Genomic DNA, 15,939 nt, shown 5'->3' on the forward strand with positions numbered 1-15,939 from the left:
ATCGTAATGTAAAGTAAATATGCAGAAACCCGTTCGAGGTTAATTGAAGGCAATGCGTCGAGCATTTGCATATGAAAGCAGAGTTTCTGAGGCACGCGTCCACATTGCCCAGGATAACACATCCTTTATTTGTTGCATTTGCATAGTGAAAATTTATGGCTGGAAAAAAATGACACCACACATTTTTTTCTGCAGCTGCACTTTATGCTAATGAACAGCAGAAAAAACAGGATTTTAAAGGGTTGATAAAAAAAATCTACCACCTCTGCAATAGAAGATCGAATAACCAGGAATTCAAATGATTTACAGCTTCACGGAATATCTATCAAATTAAACGCGTGCTATGGGCATGCGAGCTTTTCTGTTTCAGTGCATAGGGTATCTCAAAGTCGATTATCTTAAAGCTAGATGCATGGCCAAAGAGAAGTCTGCTAACTCGGACAAATATCTATTATATTATATATTTTAGGCACCCAAGCCTTCAAATTCTAGCCTTTCTGCTTGCTTTATATTTAATCTAACGCATATTGCTAAATTTCTTAAATATCTGAATATATTGAGAGGTTATAATTCAGACAATGAGTTCTTCTTGACGTTAAAAACTCTTTTCCAACTCTTTTGGATCACAATCAAATACAAATTAAAATGTAGTATATAGTTGAATAGGTAGTTGCCTTACCATTGAAAGAAACTTTTCCAACACTTCACACTTAATAAAACAAGCAAAAAAGATATCTTCGGCACGCCGAACATTTAATACCCTTGTAGACAAATCGTTCATATGGCAGCTATATAATAAAATTGTCTGATCCGTTCTGACGTATGTAATGCGTGCAACGGAAGGCGGACCTAGGCAAATTTGCTTTGAAATAGAGACTGACAGACGCGCAGACGGACACGGCTATATCGACTCAGCTGTTGATATTGATCTAGAATATATATACACTATGGGGCCAAAAATGTCTCCTTCCATGCGTTACATATTTCGTGATAAATTTATAATACCCTCTACAGAAGTATAAAAAGGTTCAAGCTAAATCAGTTCCAATCAGCAACAGCTTAAGTTAACTTTTCACACGCTTTATTCAATCAAAAACCACTTGAATAATAGAAAAAAAAAAACCATACTATCGAAAATTATCCTTTATTAAATTGAATATTCGTCCTGAAGAGCGTCTCGTTTTTTTTTAATGGTGTCCCCAAAGGCAACAACTGGACCAGAAAATTTGCATATGAAATGATTACCAAAAACTGACAAAAACAGGCCGAACGGCCCAAGCTGACCAAACCAGGTGTGCACACTTCACACATACGCAATACCCTCTTTTTTAAGAGGGTGGGCATTTTTTGTACCTTTTTCTATTATTTGTGTAGATCTAACCCCAATAACTTTTCAACAGCACCCACATTGTTGACGTAGCCCATAATTTAATGTTGAAGTGAGTTTAACATTTGCTTGAATTTTAAAGAAAGATTCTTAAAACTGTTTCTTATAGGATTTTGCATTCGCAGGTGCAGACGAAGCCCGAGTTTGGATAGAGATCCAAGCCTGTGGGCGTGGCCAGACGTTCCTCAAAGGAGGCAAACTGGCGTTTGTTATGCACAAACTCCAGACTGACCTTATCGTTGAAACGACGTCGCGGCTTATCTCCAAACGGTTTGTAGCGTTGGAAAAGCTCCTTCATTATCTCATTGGGATATTTGAGATAGTTTCTGGGAATGGGATAGGGTGTGGGCTTATCGTTGCGTCTGATCTCCGGCTCGTCCTGCATAACCGATACCTTCGCATTGTCGTTCTCCCAAATGCCCTTCTGGATCTGGCCGGTGTGCATGTGATAGAAGACGCCCTCGCCGTTCTTGAAGCCACGCGCAAAGTGACCCTCATAGCGATTGCCATTAGCTGTGGGAATCAGGTGGTTGCTTATGTAGATCAGGGCTTCGAAGAAGTAGCTGCCTTACCATAGAAAAGCACGCCCAGGCCATGCCTTAAGTCCGTCTCCCATTCGCCCACATAGATGCTGCCATCGCCGTACCATTGTATGCCCATGCCATGGCGACGATTCCGCAGCCAACGTCCGAAGTAAACACATCCGTCCGGATAGAATTGTTTGCCCTCGCCGCACTTCATGTCATCGTACCACTGCCCCGAGTAGATCACTTGCAGATCTGTGCCGCGCTTGCGTATCATGGAGCCGCAGCCCTGGCGCTTGCCCTCCGCCCAGCGTCCATTGTAGATGAGCTGTCCCTCCGGACGTTTTTTCATCGCAAAGTAGCTGTCGGTACGCTCTGGCGTCGTCTTTATGCCCCAGCCATGATGCTTATTCTGCCGCCAGTAGCCCTTATAAGTGCCTCCAGCGGGATAGACGAACAAGGCGCGACAGCCATTGCTATAGACTGGCTTATTGGGACAGAAGAAACGCTGCACACAAGTGCCCATTATCACAAATTTATATCAGTGCTCTATAATATTCCAATACTTGGAGGTCGAAATAAGGTCGAATTTTCTAGCGAATCGCAGTTTGGTTTTGTTTGTATAAAACAACAGCAAGTGTTGTACAATGACTGGTATTTTGAAAAACTCTAAATAGAAATGTTTTTTGAATCTAACTAAGCCTATTTGTCTGTGATTTTTTGTGTAAAGGTTTTTGTAAACGTATATATATAGGGTATATATACGTCGATATGCACGCAATATATCTCCCTGTAATTATACTAAAATATGAAGTAAGAACTGCTAGTATTTAAAGTATATGCTTAAAGTATGGTATGCGAAATACCATACTTTATACCACAATCCCAAGTTAGATATACACTGGTGGCTCAATATATTGGGCATGGTATTCGTTTTTCGCATTATTTAATGCATTGCGATTTATATGAAGCTCTGTTTTTTATTTATTTGTTTTTTTTTTTTTTTTTTTTTTGTAACTCAACACATGCAGCACATAAATGTTTAATTTTAATTGTTTCCACACGCATCTATTAATTATTAAAATATCAATTTTGGTCCTCACTTTTGGCTCTTTTGTTTGTAATTTCTGGGAGAGCGATTTTTGTTCGTTATCTACTTTGTTCCATCGGCGCAACCTTAGAACTTTAAGCCGACAGCGCTTACTTTTTCGTTAATGGCCGCAAATACCTGTGCACAGGCAACCCCAGGACAATGCCTTGATGGCCGCTTGCCACGCCTTGGCCTCGGCCTCTGCCTCGGCAGCAACCCCAAGTCGCCCACGCTGCTGTCTACTTAATGATAAAAGAAAGGACATTAGCGGACCGCGGCGCTTCTTCACATTTGTGAAGCGCCTTTCAAGTGAAAAGCAAAGAATTAAAAAAATTAACAACAACAAAGCAAACGCGAAAAACGCTGCCCCCTCCCCTAAAAAAAAGGAAGCGCCTGCCAGATGGGGGGACGGCACAAAAGAAACCCAAAAAATGGAAAAAAAAAGTGAAAGTAAAATGTGCCACGCGAAAGATTTGAAATTTTGGTCCGCCCATTTATCAAGTTGCTTTTATTTTGGTGCGCGGGCGTAGTTAAAAATTAATAAATGAAATTAATGTCGGCTCGGGCGACACTTTGTACGGGCGACCAGAACTTGGCCAAAATGGCAGTTGCCAAGGGTTTCCTTTGACTCGACAGCAACTGGACGTAGGTCGAGAGCAACTGATGCTGCTGCTGCTGCTCCTGTGTTTACATCAAAAACATTTTCATTTGAAATATTCAGCGCCTAAAAGTCGATAATGCTTTTTGTCCCGACAGCTGCGTCCCATGAATTTAATTAGCGCTGCCCAACACTTTTTTCTGCCGCTGCTGCTGCTGCTGCTTCTTCTTGCTTCGCTCTGGGCCCATTTCCATCTACGGCTAACACAATTAACTGCCCAGCGCGAGAATAAAAACTTTGCAGCTGGCAAAATCTTTGTAAATTCATCTTTGTCGCTGCCGGTGATTAATCACAAGACGCGAAGCTGGCCACGTGTTTGTCCCTATGCCCATTGAACAGGTGTAAAACCAGCCAGAGCTGTGTGTGTGTGTGTGTGTCTGTGTGTGTGTGGGTGTCTGTATGTGTGTGCCCTTAAAGTGTCCCCCTGGTGTTGTTTAGTCGCAAACTTTGCGCTTAATATGCAAAACTGTTCAAGCTTTGCGGTGGATTAAAAAGTTTGCCAAGCTTCTTCAGCCAGCACAAGCAAATGGAGTAAGACATTAAGCGCTCTTAGCCAAATTAGCGGTCGGGTAAGAGGCAACTGTACCCACAGTCAGAGCCAATTTCGGGTGACTAACAGTCAAAATTGGTGCTCGGGTAAGACAACGGTACCCACAGTCAAGGGCCGAAATTAGGTGCCGGGGAATCCATATCGTGGTCTCCATCCCAAGAAATTTGATCTATTAGCTGGTGCTTTTAACTATTAAATGCTTTCATTATGGCTCAACTAAAAACTCAAAAGATTTTAGTTTTCCGAAAACTTCTGTGATAAGTTGTTACAGAGCTCTTTAAACAGTTCCACCAATTTTCCACGCTTGCGGGTGGAATTCGCCGAAGCCCCGATAACTACATCGTGACATGGACAATAAAAAAAACAATAACTTTATTTGCTTAGAATAAAAGTCTAAAAACAAACAATTCACATTCAACCTAACTGCCCAGATTCAATCTGGGATCAATGATGCCTCCACCAGGCGTTAGCTCGCCAAAAATGCCGCCGCCTGGATTGTTTGGGGGCTGCTTAGGCCAGGGATTACGACTATTGCTCCTCGGCGGCAGATGATCCAAAATTCCGCCTGCCGGATTACGCGAGGAGAAAGGCGTCTCGAATATGGACGGACCAGGTGCGCCTGAATTCCCGCCCGCATTGGGAAAATGTATAGGATTGATGACGGTGCGTCCAGGCGGAAACATTTCATCAAAGGTGGCCGTTGCCAAAATCTCATTGGCCACATCCAGAAACTTCTTGGACAGGCCACGCTCCAGGCCCGGCACAATCTCGTTAAGATACAGCTCCTGGTTGTCATTGATTAGGGTGTTGCCCACCTCGCCAAGTATGCGATCACCATTGAAGAGATTGTCCAGCTGCAGCTTAAAATCCCTGAACTGTATTCTCATCGTCATCTTGGTGAACTTGACGTACTCGAGACCGTTTCTCAGATAGCGTGTGCCGCGCATCTTTACCGCCGCCTTGGCATTATCTGTGGAAGTTTGGGTTTCGAAGTTCAGTTAGGATTTCATATAGGGTATTTAGGGGATTACGTACCGCAGTAGCCACGCATATTGCCCTTGCCCTGAATGTCCAGCAGCAGCAGATTGAGGCGCATAAAGTACTTGCCCTTAAAGTCAATGCGTGGCAGTGTTATCCACAAATCATACGAGATGTCCTGGGGCTTGGCGCTGAAATCGTTTTATAGAGCAGTGCTTGTCAAACTTGGGGCTCAATGACACTCACATAATGCGATCGATGATAAAATTGCTGCCACCTGTGGCCTCAAGATCCGTAAACGTGGCCTGAAACTGACTGCTGCGTCCCAGCTCAATGTTGTCCAGCTGCAGCGGCTCCAGAGGAGGCGTGTAATAGCCATCACCCAGATTGCCATGCACCAGAAGGGGCCGCAAATTATAGACGGCATTTATGATGCAGCGCTCCAGCTGAGGATCATCTCGAGCACAGGGCGTTATGCTAGAGGCTAAAATGGGCAGGTCATTAAAGCCTTGTGGAGGATATTATAGTGAAAGGAGACAGATCTAACCCCATATATATTCTTGAATAGAATCAAAATCCAAGTCTCTTAGTCTCTTAGCTTTAAAGCATAAGTCAGCCTTTCTGATATATTATTTCTCAAAATATCTTGACCAATCGCCATATTATATGGGAGTTCTTTCTTGTTTTTAGAATAAGTACAAAATGTGTCCAATTGGTAGGCGACCTTGATCATGGAACGTGCCACCTTCAGAAGCAACATTTGCTGCATTTGCAATTCTATGTAGCGGTCAGTACCATATATCTATATATAATTTAAATGTGTGGCTTGGATTAGTTGTTGTTGGTGTAGACCTTCGCTTTCCGACGAGCATAATTAATATGCGCAACAGTTGCAATCGACGTGTTGTTGTTATTTCCATTATTGTCGAAATAGTTGCTTTGATTTGGCTCAGATCATTGGCCCTTTGGCTGGAAGACTAGGTCTAATAATATGGCTATAAGACGAAGGCCGTCTGGCTTAGTCAGAAATAGCTTCCGTAATAATAAAGAAAAAGTGATATGGGAGCCACAACCTTATATATTATAAGCTACGTCTTTAAACTCTTAACAGTTCTTGACATTTTTTTGTACTTAAAAAATATACGAAATTCCTGATGTTTCCTCGGAGTGTATGTACTCAATTTGTTCGATGCTTCAAAAGAAAGATGCTTTAAACTTGAAGAATATACAAACGTGTACAAAGTGTGAAGATACTTGGGTAGCACAAGCATAGCTCAGAAAGTCCTGAATATCAATACCTCCTAAAATTGTTAGCCCAGAATTGTATTGAGAAGTAAAAGTATTTGGAGCCTAGGCTGACTAACAGATTTAAAGATCGGACCATAAATATTCTCGCTACGTCAATATTCCAATCTAAGTATTCAAACTGTGTATCCTAATCACAGCTGACTGATTGATTGATGACTGACTGACTGACTCACTGACGTTCGACCTTCAGCTGGTGTGATTTTCGCTAACGTATTTTCCCAATATGCAATATACTCACGCAACCTGGCGTCGCTCCAGTGGCACAGTGCAAACATATGCAGCAGTAGCAGCAACAATTTGGAGCTGCGATCAGCAAACATCTTGAGATGCATTCAACCCAGCTACTCGCGCGAATTAAGCTTAAGGACCGAGATATATAGATTGTAGCTAAGGCCAGCCGATCTGCGATCCAGTGAAACCGAAAGTGAACCGTTGCCGTTGCGCTCGAGCGATCGACTAAAGATTCGTCAAGTCGCGAGCTGGTCTTTTGATTGAATTAAAACGCAGCGTCGTGAACTAAGCGCTTGGAACAGCGCGTTTCGGCGCGACAAAGCCGAAAGCACGCATAGATACATTTGTATCTTTGTATCTATTGGAAATTTAACGCACTGGCCCGGGCTCTTGGCCCTGGGGCACGTGAGTGCGGCTTGCATGTAAAGTTAAATTTATGTAGTTTTAAGTGAATTAAAAACAATGCTCAAATCGCGCCTGTAATGTTTAATAATAAATGCAAGCAAATCAACTGAGGAAATTTGAATAATAAATTTAGACACCCCCATCCAGCTTAGACAGGGGGGAGGGGGCGGAACAGTGTGGAGAGGTGCAAACCAAACACTCGGCCTGGCGCTAAACTTGTTAACAATTCACGAAAATGTCACCAAACTAGAGAGAGAACAATACGAATATTACACAGCGCCAAGGAAAAACAAAATATTTATGTTTTTCCAATGTAAATTTGAACTTTTGCTAACGAAGCAAACACAGCAACACGAGCGGCAGAGGGGGCAAATGACGTCATTTTGAGACAAAAAAAAGTTGTTGAGAAAATATGGGAAATTATAGACATCCCAAAACAAACTATACCCAAGTATAGTATAGTATATAGATATATAGTATAGAAAATATTTTACTAGAAAGAGCCTAAAAAATTGTTGCTTGACGCACATAAAAAAGTGAGTTTATTTCCCCTCCTGTTCTATCTATTCAAATATTCAAACCAATGTTAAATGATTCAAAATGGAAACTAAATAAACTATGGCTAAATTCTTTATTATCCCAAACCAGTGAGTGGAAATGCACTCGAAAACTAGCCCACTTTCAAATATCAAATTGATTCATATAAAGTTAAGAGTTTCATCCATTCATGCCCAAATCGAACGAAGGAACAAAGCAAGTCAGTTGATTTCCACAACTATTTTCGATGACAAAAGGCAGCATATTTCTGCTCAAATGGATGAGTAGAGGGCCTGCAGGAAGCTAACCATGTGCATATATAAAATGAAGAAACAATTGCTGCAACCACAAATAGTCACAATGCCAACCCCCTCGCGCCTCTTGAAGCGCACTGACCCTTGACACCCAATGCATACTCGAGCTGCGGCCACAGCACAAGAGGGTAGGGGGCACGCCGAAACATTCCAACAGCAAATTTCCTCAACTTAATCCAACAAGTAGTTCAAATACACGCCCTTTAATACATCCGTTAAGTTACTATGTTAGATTTGAGTTTGATACGAGGCCAAGCTCAAAAGTTACCTGACCATAAAACCTGCCACGCATTTAAATGATGGCCAAAAAGGGAGGGGGGCAGTCGGAAAAAAAAGGAAAACAGTTGGCAGGCCATAACGAACAGCAGTTGCAACCCCCAAAACCCCCATCCGCTGGCAGTGCAAGTTTTCTTTTATTTATGCCGTTTTGAAGAAGATAGAAACACATCAAATTTTGGTAACAAATTACATTTGATGCATGTAATAAAAATCTCGCACAGCTGCAGAGAAACACGTTGATACATATACATGTATATATACAAAATGTAAAAAAATAGGCGTTCACACCGCATTTTGGCCTAATTAAGTTTTCAAGTGCAATAAAATGATGGCTCGACCCGTAGATGTGCTGTTCCTCTATTGCGTGCGGGCATCAAATTTGCGCGAAAGTACATAAAAACACAAGTTAAAAACTTAAATGGATATTTGCGCGTCGTCGCTGATGATGTGGTACAGAAGGAGGCACACGTGCTGCCCACATCCCCAAAGAAAAGGCATCCTTCAATGGTCGCTCTTATTTCTTGCTGGAGCGTCCACGCCTACGTTTCGGCTGTGACTCCTCTGCTGCCGCATCGCTGGTGGGAATGCGTCGTCTTCGTTGGTTTTTCTGAGCGGTTTTCCGTTTCTTTTTAGGCGGCTCCTGCTCTGGCTCCGGCTCCTGTTCATCATCATCATTATCATCTTCCTCGGTCTCCTGTTGCTGCTCAGGCTCCTGCTCGTGCTCGTGCTCCTCCTCATCTTCATCCGGCACTTCCAAATTGCTATCGGACACCTCAATCTGGCTGCTGTGCGAATAAGTGCGCTCAATGACAGCCCTCAGGTCACCTGATTGTATATTAAAATCGCGCACAGCGCCAAAGTGCAGATAGTCCGACAGCCGATCGTAAGTTTTGAACTTCTTGGATAGCAATATAATATGCTTGTTGAAATTCTCGATGGCCAATATTACTTTAGGTATGAGACGCGTCTCACGCAGCACCTTGGCGCGTTCTGCCTGCGGTTTGCGCTTTACGGCCGGCTGCTGTGCCTGCTCGTCCAGAATATTGTACTCCACATAGGAGATTAGCTGATAGATGTTCGCGGGCAGCGGCTTGCCCACATTGCGCAGCAGCTGCTCGAATCTGGGAGGGAGTTTATAGAAGTTAGTAAATGGAAAGATCAGCCGCATAGCCACAACTCACTTGCTGCTCTTGACGGAACTGCTGGCCAAATAGTGTCTGGCCAGATTCTTGAGGCACGTATAATGTTGTATTAGCAGCTTCATTAGCCCATCCATGTGATTGCCCAGCGGTACACACACATTTGTAATTTCCAGCAGTGTGCGTGTTATAAGTATTAACTGAGCGCAAATGGAACCCTCCAATGTGTCCAAATTGCCACGCCAATAGACGCGATCGGACTCGGGCACAATGTTGCATTTATAGTTTAAATTGTTTGCCTTGATAACGAAGTATTCCACATCTTCTAGCTGTTTCTGCACCGCTGCATACAAATACTGCAGGCAGGTGGCAATTGTGCTCATATCAAGCGACTTTAGGCCCAAATCCGACTGCTCCGAGACGTTGTCATCATTCTGCCAGCCGAGCACTTTGCCTAGCTGCCTGGCCACGGCATCAAAGAACGGACCGGAGTGCGTCTTCTGGCGCTGTGTGAATAGCATGCGATGCAACAAACCCATTTCTGGATTGTGCAGCTCGTGTGTCTGACAAAAGTCGAGCAGCCAAGTGTATGAATCAATTGCAGCACGCTCTCCATAGTCAATGTGATCATAGAATAGTTCCAGCGCCTCCAGCAAATAAACGGGCAGCTTAGCGCCGTTTTTGTCCGTACTGAGTAGCTGCGTGTTGGCATTATTGCAGGCGTCCTCTTTCATATACTGCACCAGCACTTCCTGCAGGACATAGGTAACTGCCTTGCTTTTGTTAATGACGGCCATGTCTGCGCAGAGTAGGAAAAAGTCTATTTTATATCACGAAAAGTATCATAAGCATCTTCTGCTTACCGAAACCCTTTACAAACTCCTTGAATCGCCTGCCATATGTCTCGTGCGCCGTGCGAGTACACTGCATAAAACACTTGGCCGCCAGCACGGCACTCTCCAAATCGAAATCCTGCCACAGTTCGGGCAGACGTTGTATGCAGCGCTCGTAAATTACCTTCGTAATGTCAGTCAGCAGCTTCAGGGTCCGCTTGCTATAGGAGAGCTGCTTATAGTCCGGCTCCTCGCGTATGGCCTGAACTTTCTGGGCCGCAATCTCCAGCACATAACGCACCAGCGGCTCATGACTGCGCAAAGGTGCGGTGTTTGCCGCACTGGCAAAGGGCACATGGTCGCTAAATTGAAAAAGAGAATACAAAGTATTTGTGTGGATCAGCTCAACATACATATATATTCGTGACACCCACTCATGTAGCGTGTGGAGCAGCCTTTTGATTATAGCCAGATCCCAAATATTCTCCGGCTGCGTGCACATTCTCTTTATTTTGACCGTGTTCACACTGATATTAACAGTCGCGTTGCTGTCGTTGGTTGTTGGCTGCTTTGTATTTTTCTGTGCTTTTTTTGAGGTGTCTGCCAAGGCACCAAGATCCTTAAGCAGTTTCTGATGCTGTTTAAACAGCGGCAGCACCTGTCGCAAGGCATCATTGCCGGGCTTCGAGCTGAGCAGCGAATGCGAGATGAGCCCCTCGATGAGATTTAGCTGCTGCTGAATGCGTGCGCACTTCAAAGGTGTAGCTGGCGGGGACTTAAATTGATTTCGTGAACAGGGTAAGTCAATATAATTCTTAAGCTGGGATTTTAGCTACTCACGGTGTCTTCCAGTGGCAGCCGCTTGGTCACCAAACGCTGTGTGCAGACTGTCAGCAGTCGCTGCAGCTCACGCACATCGCAGCCATAAGGCGCACGTTCAAAAATGGCCAAACAATGGGAAACAAACTGCACCAAGCAGCCCAGATTATCCTTTAGCTCCAGCTGATCGTCCTTAACACTAGCAAGACGTTCGTAATTTATAGTAAAATTTGTGTCCAAATCATCAGCCGCCTGATCCACAGCTGCCGGCGTATCGAAAAAGCCACGAAAGTGAAAGTCAACGAACTGCAGCACGTGAGGCACCAGCTTGGCGTTCAGTTCAACTGCACGTTGAAGATCTGTGAAAGAGCAGAATCGGGCTTAATTGAATGTCCTAAACTAACAACATTTTCCACTCACTCTCGTACAGCGTACGTCGTATGCCCAGTTGCTGTTCAAAACAGCTGCGCAATATTCCAATAATTTCCAGGGTGAGCATATCAAAATTGCGCTGCGGATTGCTGCGTGTGGCAAAGGAGCTCTGCGTCATCATCGAGTAGCCAGAAATGCTGTGCTGCGTGCAGAAGCTGTTCGCATTCTGCGATTGACGCGCCGAGTTGCTGTTGTTCAGCTGCTTGAGGATCATGCAATAACCAAAGATGGCCATGCGCCGTGTGCGATAGTCTCTATGGAGGCAAATGAAATGAATTCAAAGAGTTTACAAGGATACGGAAACACCCACTTGGTCATGGCTTTGCGCAGCACATCAATGAGGGCATCGCGCACGCGATTGGAAAGCTTAAGCAGCGGCAATATAAAGTTCATCATGCGCATGGATTGCTCGCCCGGCAGCTGAAGTCAAAATAAAAGCTTAGGAAGTGGTCAAAGAACACATGAGTTGCCCAACTTGCCCAAAGAAAATCCTCCATGACAGTCGTAATAGTCTCCAGGCACTCCGAGACCGTGTACGTATCCGCTACGCTTAGCATGGTTAGGCATTCTGTCGCGGATCAAAAGTTAATTTTAGACTATGTTATATTTGTGACCAGCTACACACCTGAGAACTGATTCTGCTCCTGATCCACGACCATCCACTCGGCAATGCGCTTGATAATGCCCTGGCCAAACATGAAGCGGCGGCGCACGAACTTGGTTAGAAATGTAATGGCCAGCGTATTCAGCTTAGGTGCATTATGTGCTTTCAGCAGCGTAAAGGCCAAATTAACCAGTCCGGGAGTGACCACATCCTTGCCATCCTTATTCTGATCGATGAGTACAGTGAAGACCTGAACCAAATCTACATGTTTGCGCTGCAGCGTGTCACGACACCAGACTGAGTATTCAGCCAGCGTTTGTTCCTCCTCGTTGTTCTTGATGACGCTACGCAGAAAAGGCAACAGAATGCTGCTGGAGAGGCGCGCAGATTCCGGATCGCGATTAACGGCTGTCATTGAGATGATGGCGCTGAGCATAAAGGGCGTCAATATGACATCCGGCATGTGGAGAAAGTTCTGCAAGCAGCGTAATGATTGAGCTTAAAAGTACATACAAAGACTTCAAGCTTACCCTAAGCATAATAGCCACATGCTGCTCGCTGAGCAGGTACATGGTACAATAGTTCAAATGATGCAGCACTGTCTCCTCCGCCTCGCGCAGTTCCTTATCAGAGTAGGCATCTAAAAGGCAGCAAAGACTTAACATGACGGCAGACGAGAAGAGGTTCAATATGCGCACCTATGCTATCAAGATCTGTGGAGTTGCTGCACATGTCCGAGAATAGGCGCTTGTAGTAGTTTCTATGAAAGTACTTTTCCAGCGCCAGCAGCGGGATGATCAGCTGTGCAGCGCTTGTGCACATGGAGAAGAGCTGGAAACACAGAGCCGGCAGCTCCATGGGCGACAAATCCTGCAGAGCGCCGGCAAACTTATTCAACACTGTGAAACGCTCGCCATTGCTCAACTTCAGCATGCTGAAAAACAAGAGATTAAGTACAGAAAGTTAACTCCAGACGCAGGCGACCAACCCACCTGAACATGTCCGCGATGGGCGTCAGAATTGCAATGGGCCAGCGCATAGCACTCAGGTTACGCACAGTTGTGTCCCTGAGCTCGGGGCCTGTCATGGCGATGCCGTTGATGATGAGACGCGGCTTGACCGCCAGCACGAGCAACGTCTCCGGCAGCAAATCCTTCCAGGCCACGCACTTGGCATCGCCCGCCCGCATGTCATCCATGCAGTGCTCAACTATCCAATTCAGCTGGTCGGCCGTGTAGCTGCCCAAATCCTGGCAGATGCGCGTTATCAAATCGATGGTGAGCTTGTGGCCCATCTCCACTTTGCGCAGTCCGTCCAGAAAGCAACGCACACAGGCGAAGCGCTTCTCCTGCGTCTCCAGGCTGTTGCCATCGCAGGCAAGCAACAGGTAGTTCCAGAAATTAATAAAATCCTTGCGGGTCAGCTTGGCTCCGATAGTTGCCGTCAGCTGTGTATTAACAGCAATTAGATCAGAGTTCAAAATTAAAGACGCCAACTTACATCCTTGATGCTAGTTTTCCGTATCAGCTCTCGCAGCTCCTCTATTTGGTTTCGCTCACCCAGCTTACACACACGTACGTCCAATGCGGCGCTCATGCTGCTCGTTGAGGTACAATAGTTTATAAAATAAGCGTAAAATTTGATTTTAATTTAAATTAAAAACTTGCTGCGCCACATTTGGCGCTGTTTTGCAACTAGCGATGGAAGTTTTGCCAGCTAGTGATGAAACTTGGCAGCAATTTGGCAACAGTTGACTATCGAACAGCAAGGGAAATTAATCGATAGCATTTCGTGCCCCTGCTTCTAATAAGGTTACGCGAAACAATTCTTATCAGTACTCAGTATTGGATTATTCATATGAAGCCTGCCAGTTGGCGGCGTACTAATAAGAAAACTTGTTTTTGGCTTCATACATTTATATTTGGTTTTAAGCGCATACATTTCATTTACAATTATCAAAGCAAGCTTTGAATCAATTTAAGACACAATCCTAGTTTACTCCAAGTTAAGTAAAATAAATGACCTAATATCTAGCTTCTTTAGTTTAAACATATTGCTAACTATTTTAGTCGGTAGTCTCCATCTTGAGCACAAACTTCTCCATTATGGCATTGAGACGCTTGCGTTCCTTCAGCTGCTGTTGCATTAGGTCAGATATTTGAGTGCCCATTGCCAGCAAGGCCTCGGTATTGGCTTCTGTGCGCTGGGCATTCAATCTCGTCTGCCTGTTCAGTTCGCGCAGCTCTTTGGCAATGTCCAGGAGCACCGTGCTGCCATTCACGGAGCCGGATCCGTTGAGATTATCGTGTTCCAGTTTTCGTTTTTTGGCTGTGGACTGTTGATGCATTTGCTGCTCCACTTTGACTCCGACGTCGCGCACGCTGATCGAGTCGCCGCCAGATGCATCGTCGTCGTCATCCTCCTGCTCCAACTCATCTTCTAAGGCGTACAAGTTGAACTATTTGATTGTTTGGGCAAGCACAGGGACATACCATTATCGGACACCTCCTCGTCGTCCTGGTCTGTTTTGATGTCCTGCAGGCGCATGTTTGCGTTCGTTTCTTGACGAGCTTTAGACTTTGGCTGCGATTCGACTATGATGTCTGCCATCTCATAGAGGTCGGTGATTGTCGCCACGGCATCTTCCAGGGGCGTGAGCGTGTCCTGGTATAAGGAACTCTTCCCCGTGCCGTTCGGCTCCAGCCGATTGTTGGCAATCTTCTTGCGTATGCAGCTCTTCCAATCTTTCCATACCTACAATTGTTATCATATGATTGCTGGGCAGATTGAACTGTCATTTAACCTACTCGCTTCCATTCGCCGGCTTCTTTAACTGGCGGTCCCACACTGTTTAGCTCCTTGCTTAATCTCTGCCAGGCGGCCTCGCTGGCCAATTTATCGCCTTTGTAGTAGTTTTTCGCAATTATGGGATGTCTTTCCATAAATGCCACGAAAATGGCATCCTGTTGTGCTGTCCTGTGCTTGCCCCTGCAATTGAAATACACTTTATTAAACTTTTTAAGTAATAAAATGCATTTTATTACATTCTGCTATATTGATTATTTTTTCTTGTACTGTCAAATGGTATCTGATTTGGCCGTGTTTCGATAACACACAATATCGATATATTTCCATCAAATGTGCAGCAGTTGCAGACAGCCCTGGTAATTGTGCGCGGGACATTTCGAAATTACTCGCAAGAGAGGGCCGCTGTCGGCTGGTGTTTCGATAGGTATTTTCAACAGTTTCTAGGTTATCGAATCGAAAACCTTTGTCATCTTGTCGCTCGCCTTTAATTAAATGACAACTTTTTACAATTTGATAAGAAGGAAAACCCGTATTAGCTAAATGCTCGGCTTGCCACAAAATACCAATAACAACTCTCCATGTTTATGGTGTGTAGTAAAATTGTAGAGTTCGGCAGATATCCAAAAGTTGATTTCGATTTGCACAACGTTCGCTGCGTCGTGTATTATTCACCCAAATCCAAAAGTCTCATATCTTATCAGCGATATTGGTATTGGGGGAGAACTGATAAGCAGTTTGCTATGTTGCTGCTCGGCAAACAGGTGAGGCACCTGTGCGCCCAAAAGCCGAGCAATCAGTACGAATAGTTTAGCAGGTGGAACAAGGTAAAGCGGAAAACGCACATCTTCGGTTGTGAAAATAATATAATACATATATAAAGGCAATTAATTAGAGAGAAACTATGACCACTTAGTGTCTAAAAGATTGTGCAAAATGATGAAAATACTTTGAAAAAGAATATATATTTTAAGTGAGCTTCAAAGAAAGTCTACAAAAAAGTCTACAGCGAACAGTTAACGCCCCAGTTTTAAAAATAGTTTAAA

The 15,939-nt window shown here is 44.4% G+C and overlaps 4 protein-coding genes across 5 annotated transcripts; all 4 read right to left on the minus strand.

The window, feature by feature from the left end:
* Positions 1-1,419: 1,419 nt before the first annotated feature.
* On the minus strand, positions 1,420-2,598 carry LOC115764494 (MORN repeat-containing protein 3). The gene is made up of 2 exons (XM_030707582.1): positions 1,960-2,598; positions 1,420-1,900 (listed from the first exon to the last, which is right to left on the minus strand). The coding sequence occupies exons 1-2, from the start codon at positions 2,435-2,437 to the stop codon at positions 1,491-1,493; spliced, it is 888 nt and encodes a 295-aa protein (XP_030563442.1). The 5' UTR covers positions 2,438-2,598; the 3' UTR covers positions 1,420-1,490.
* A 2,030-nt stretch (positions 2,599-4,628) lies between these two features.
* Positions 4,629-6,815, minus strand: LOC115764448. The gene is made up of 4 exons (XM_030707457.1): positions 6,734-6,815; positions 5,459-5,695; positions 5,245-5,325; positions 4,629-5,179 (listed from the first exon to the last, which is right to left on the minus strand). Exons 1-4 carry the CDS (start codon positions 6,813-6,815, stop codon positions 4,629-4,631), a joined length of 951 nt encoding a protein of 316 aa, XP_030563317.1.
* Positions 6,816-8,759: 1,944 nt separating this feature from the next.
* LOC115764562 (Fanconi anemia group I protein) lies at positions 8,760-13,725 on the minus strand. Its single transcript, XM_030707686.1, has 13 exons — positions 13,589-13,725; positions 13,081-13,535; positions 12,787-13,022; positions 12,619-12,728; positions 12,110-12,563; positions 11,964-12,052; positions 11,795-11,904; positions 11,473-11,738; positions 11,074-11,411; positions 10,668-11,008; positions 10,264-10,595; positions 9,443-10,199; positions 8,760-9,382 (listed from the first exon to the last, which is right to left on the minus strand). Exons 1-13 carry the CDS (start codon positions 13,682-13,684, stop codon positions 8,776-8,778), a joined length of 4,191 nt encoding a protein of 1,396 aa, XP_030563546.1. The 5' UTR covers positions 13,685-13,725; the 3' UTR covers positions 8,760-8,775.
* A 268-nt stretch (positions 13,726-13,993) lies between these two features.
* Positions 13,994-15,203, minus strand: LOC115764506. 2 transcript variants are annotated; one of them, XM_030707597.1, is made up of 4 exons: positions 15,133-15,203; positions 14,896-15,076; positions 14,581-14,842; positions 13,994-14,524 (listed from the first exon to the last, which is right to left on the minus strand). In XM_030707597.1, coding segments are annotated over exons 1-4 (816 nt in total). In that variant the 5' UTR covers positions 15,135-15,203; the 3' UTR covers positions 13,994-14,153. The 2 variants fall into 2 exon arrangements, with proteins under 2 accessions (XP_030563457.1, XP_030563456.1); XM_030707596.1 differs by having other exon boundaries at positions 13,995-14,527.
* Between the last annotated feature and the right edge of the window lie 736 nt (positions 15,204-15,939).

This window comes from Drosophila novamexicana, unplaced genomic scaffold (assembly GCF_003285875.2).
Source record: "Drosophila novamexicana strain 15010-1031.04,08,12 unplaced genomic scaffold, DnovRS2.1 tig00000858-arrow-arrow-pilon, whole genome shotgun sequence".
In the NCBI taxonomy this organism is placed as follows: Eukaryota; Metazoa; Arthropoda; class Insecta; order Diptera; family Drosophilidae; genus Drosophila; species Drosophila novamexicana.

Coding starts and splice junctions, on each gene's coding strand:
- LOC115764494 (XM_030707582.1), bottom strand. CDS start 2,437: ATGGGCACTTGTGTGCAGCGTTTCTTCTGTCCCAATAAGCCAGTCTAT. Junction 1,901..1,959: donor CCTGGGCGTGCTTTTCTATG/GTAAGGCAGCTA, acceptor TGATTCCCACAG/CTAATGGCAATCGCTATGAG.
- LOC115764448 (XM_030707457.1), bottom strand. CDS start 6,815: ATGTTTGCTGATCGCAGCTCCAAATTGTTGCTGCTACTGCTGCATATG. Junction 5,696..6,733: donor CTGGAGCGACGCCAGGTTGC/GTGAGTATATTG, acceptor ATCCTCCACAAG/GCTTTAATGACCTGCCCATT. Junction 5,180..5,244: donor CAATATGCGTGGCTACTGCG/GTACGTAATCCC, acceptor AAACTTCCACAG/ATAATGCCAAGGCGGCGGTA.
- LOC115764562 (XM_030707686.1), bottom strand. CDS start 13,684: ATGAGCGCCGCATTGGACGTACGTGTGTGTAAGCTGGGTGAGCGAAAC. Junction 12,053..12,109: donor GGAGCAGAATCAGTTCTCAG/GTGTGTAGCTGG, acceptor GATCCGCGACAG/AATGCCTAACCATGCTAAGC. Junction 10,596..10,667: donor CTGCTCCACACGCTACATGA/GTGGGTGTCACG, acceptor TTTTCAATTTAG/CGACCATGTGCCCTTTGCCA.
- LOC115764506 (XM_030707596.1), bottom strand. Junction 14,843..14,895: donor AAGCCGGCGAATGGAAGCGA/GTAGGTTAAATG, acceptor TAACAATTGTAG/GTATGGAAAGATTGGAAGAG. Junction 14,528..14,580: donor CGAGGAGGTGTCCGATAATG/GTATGTCCCTGT, acceptor TGTACGCCTTAG/AAGATGAGTTGGAGCAGGAG.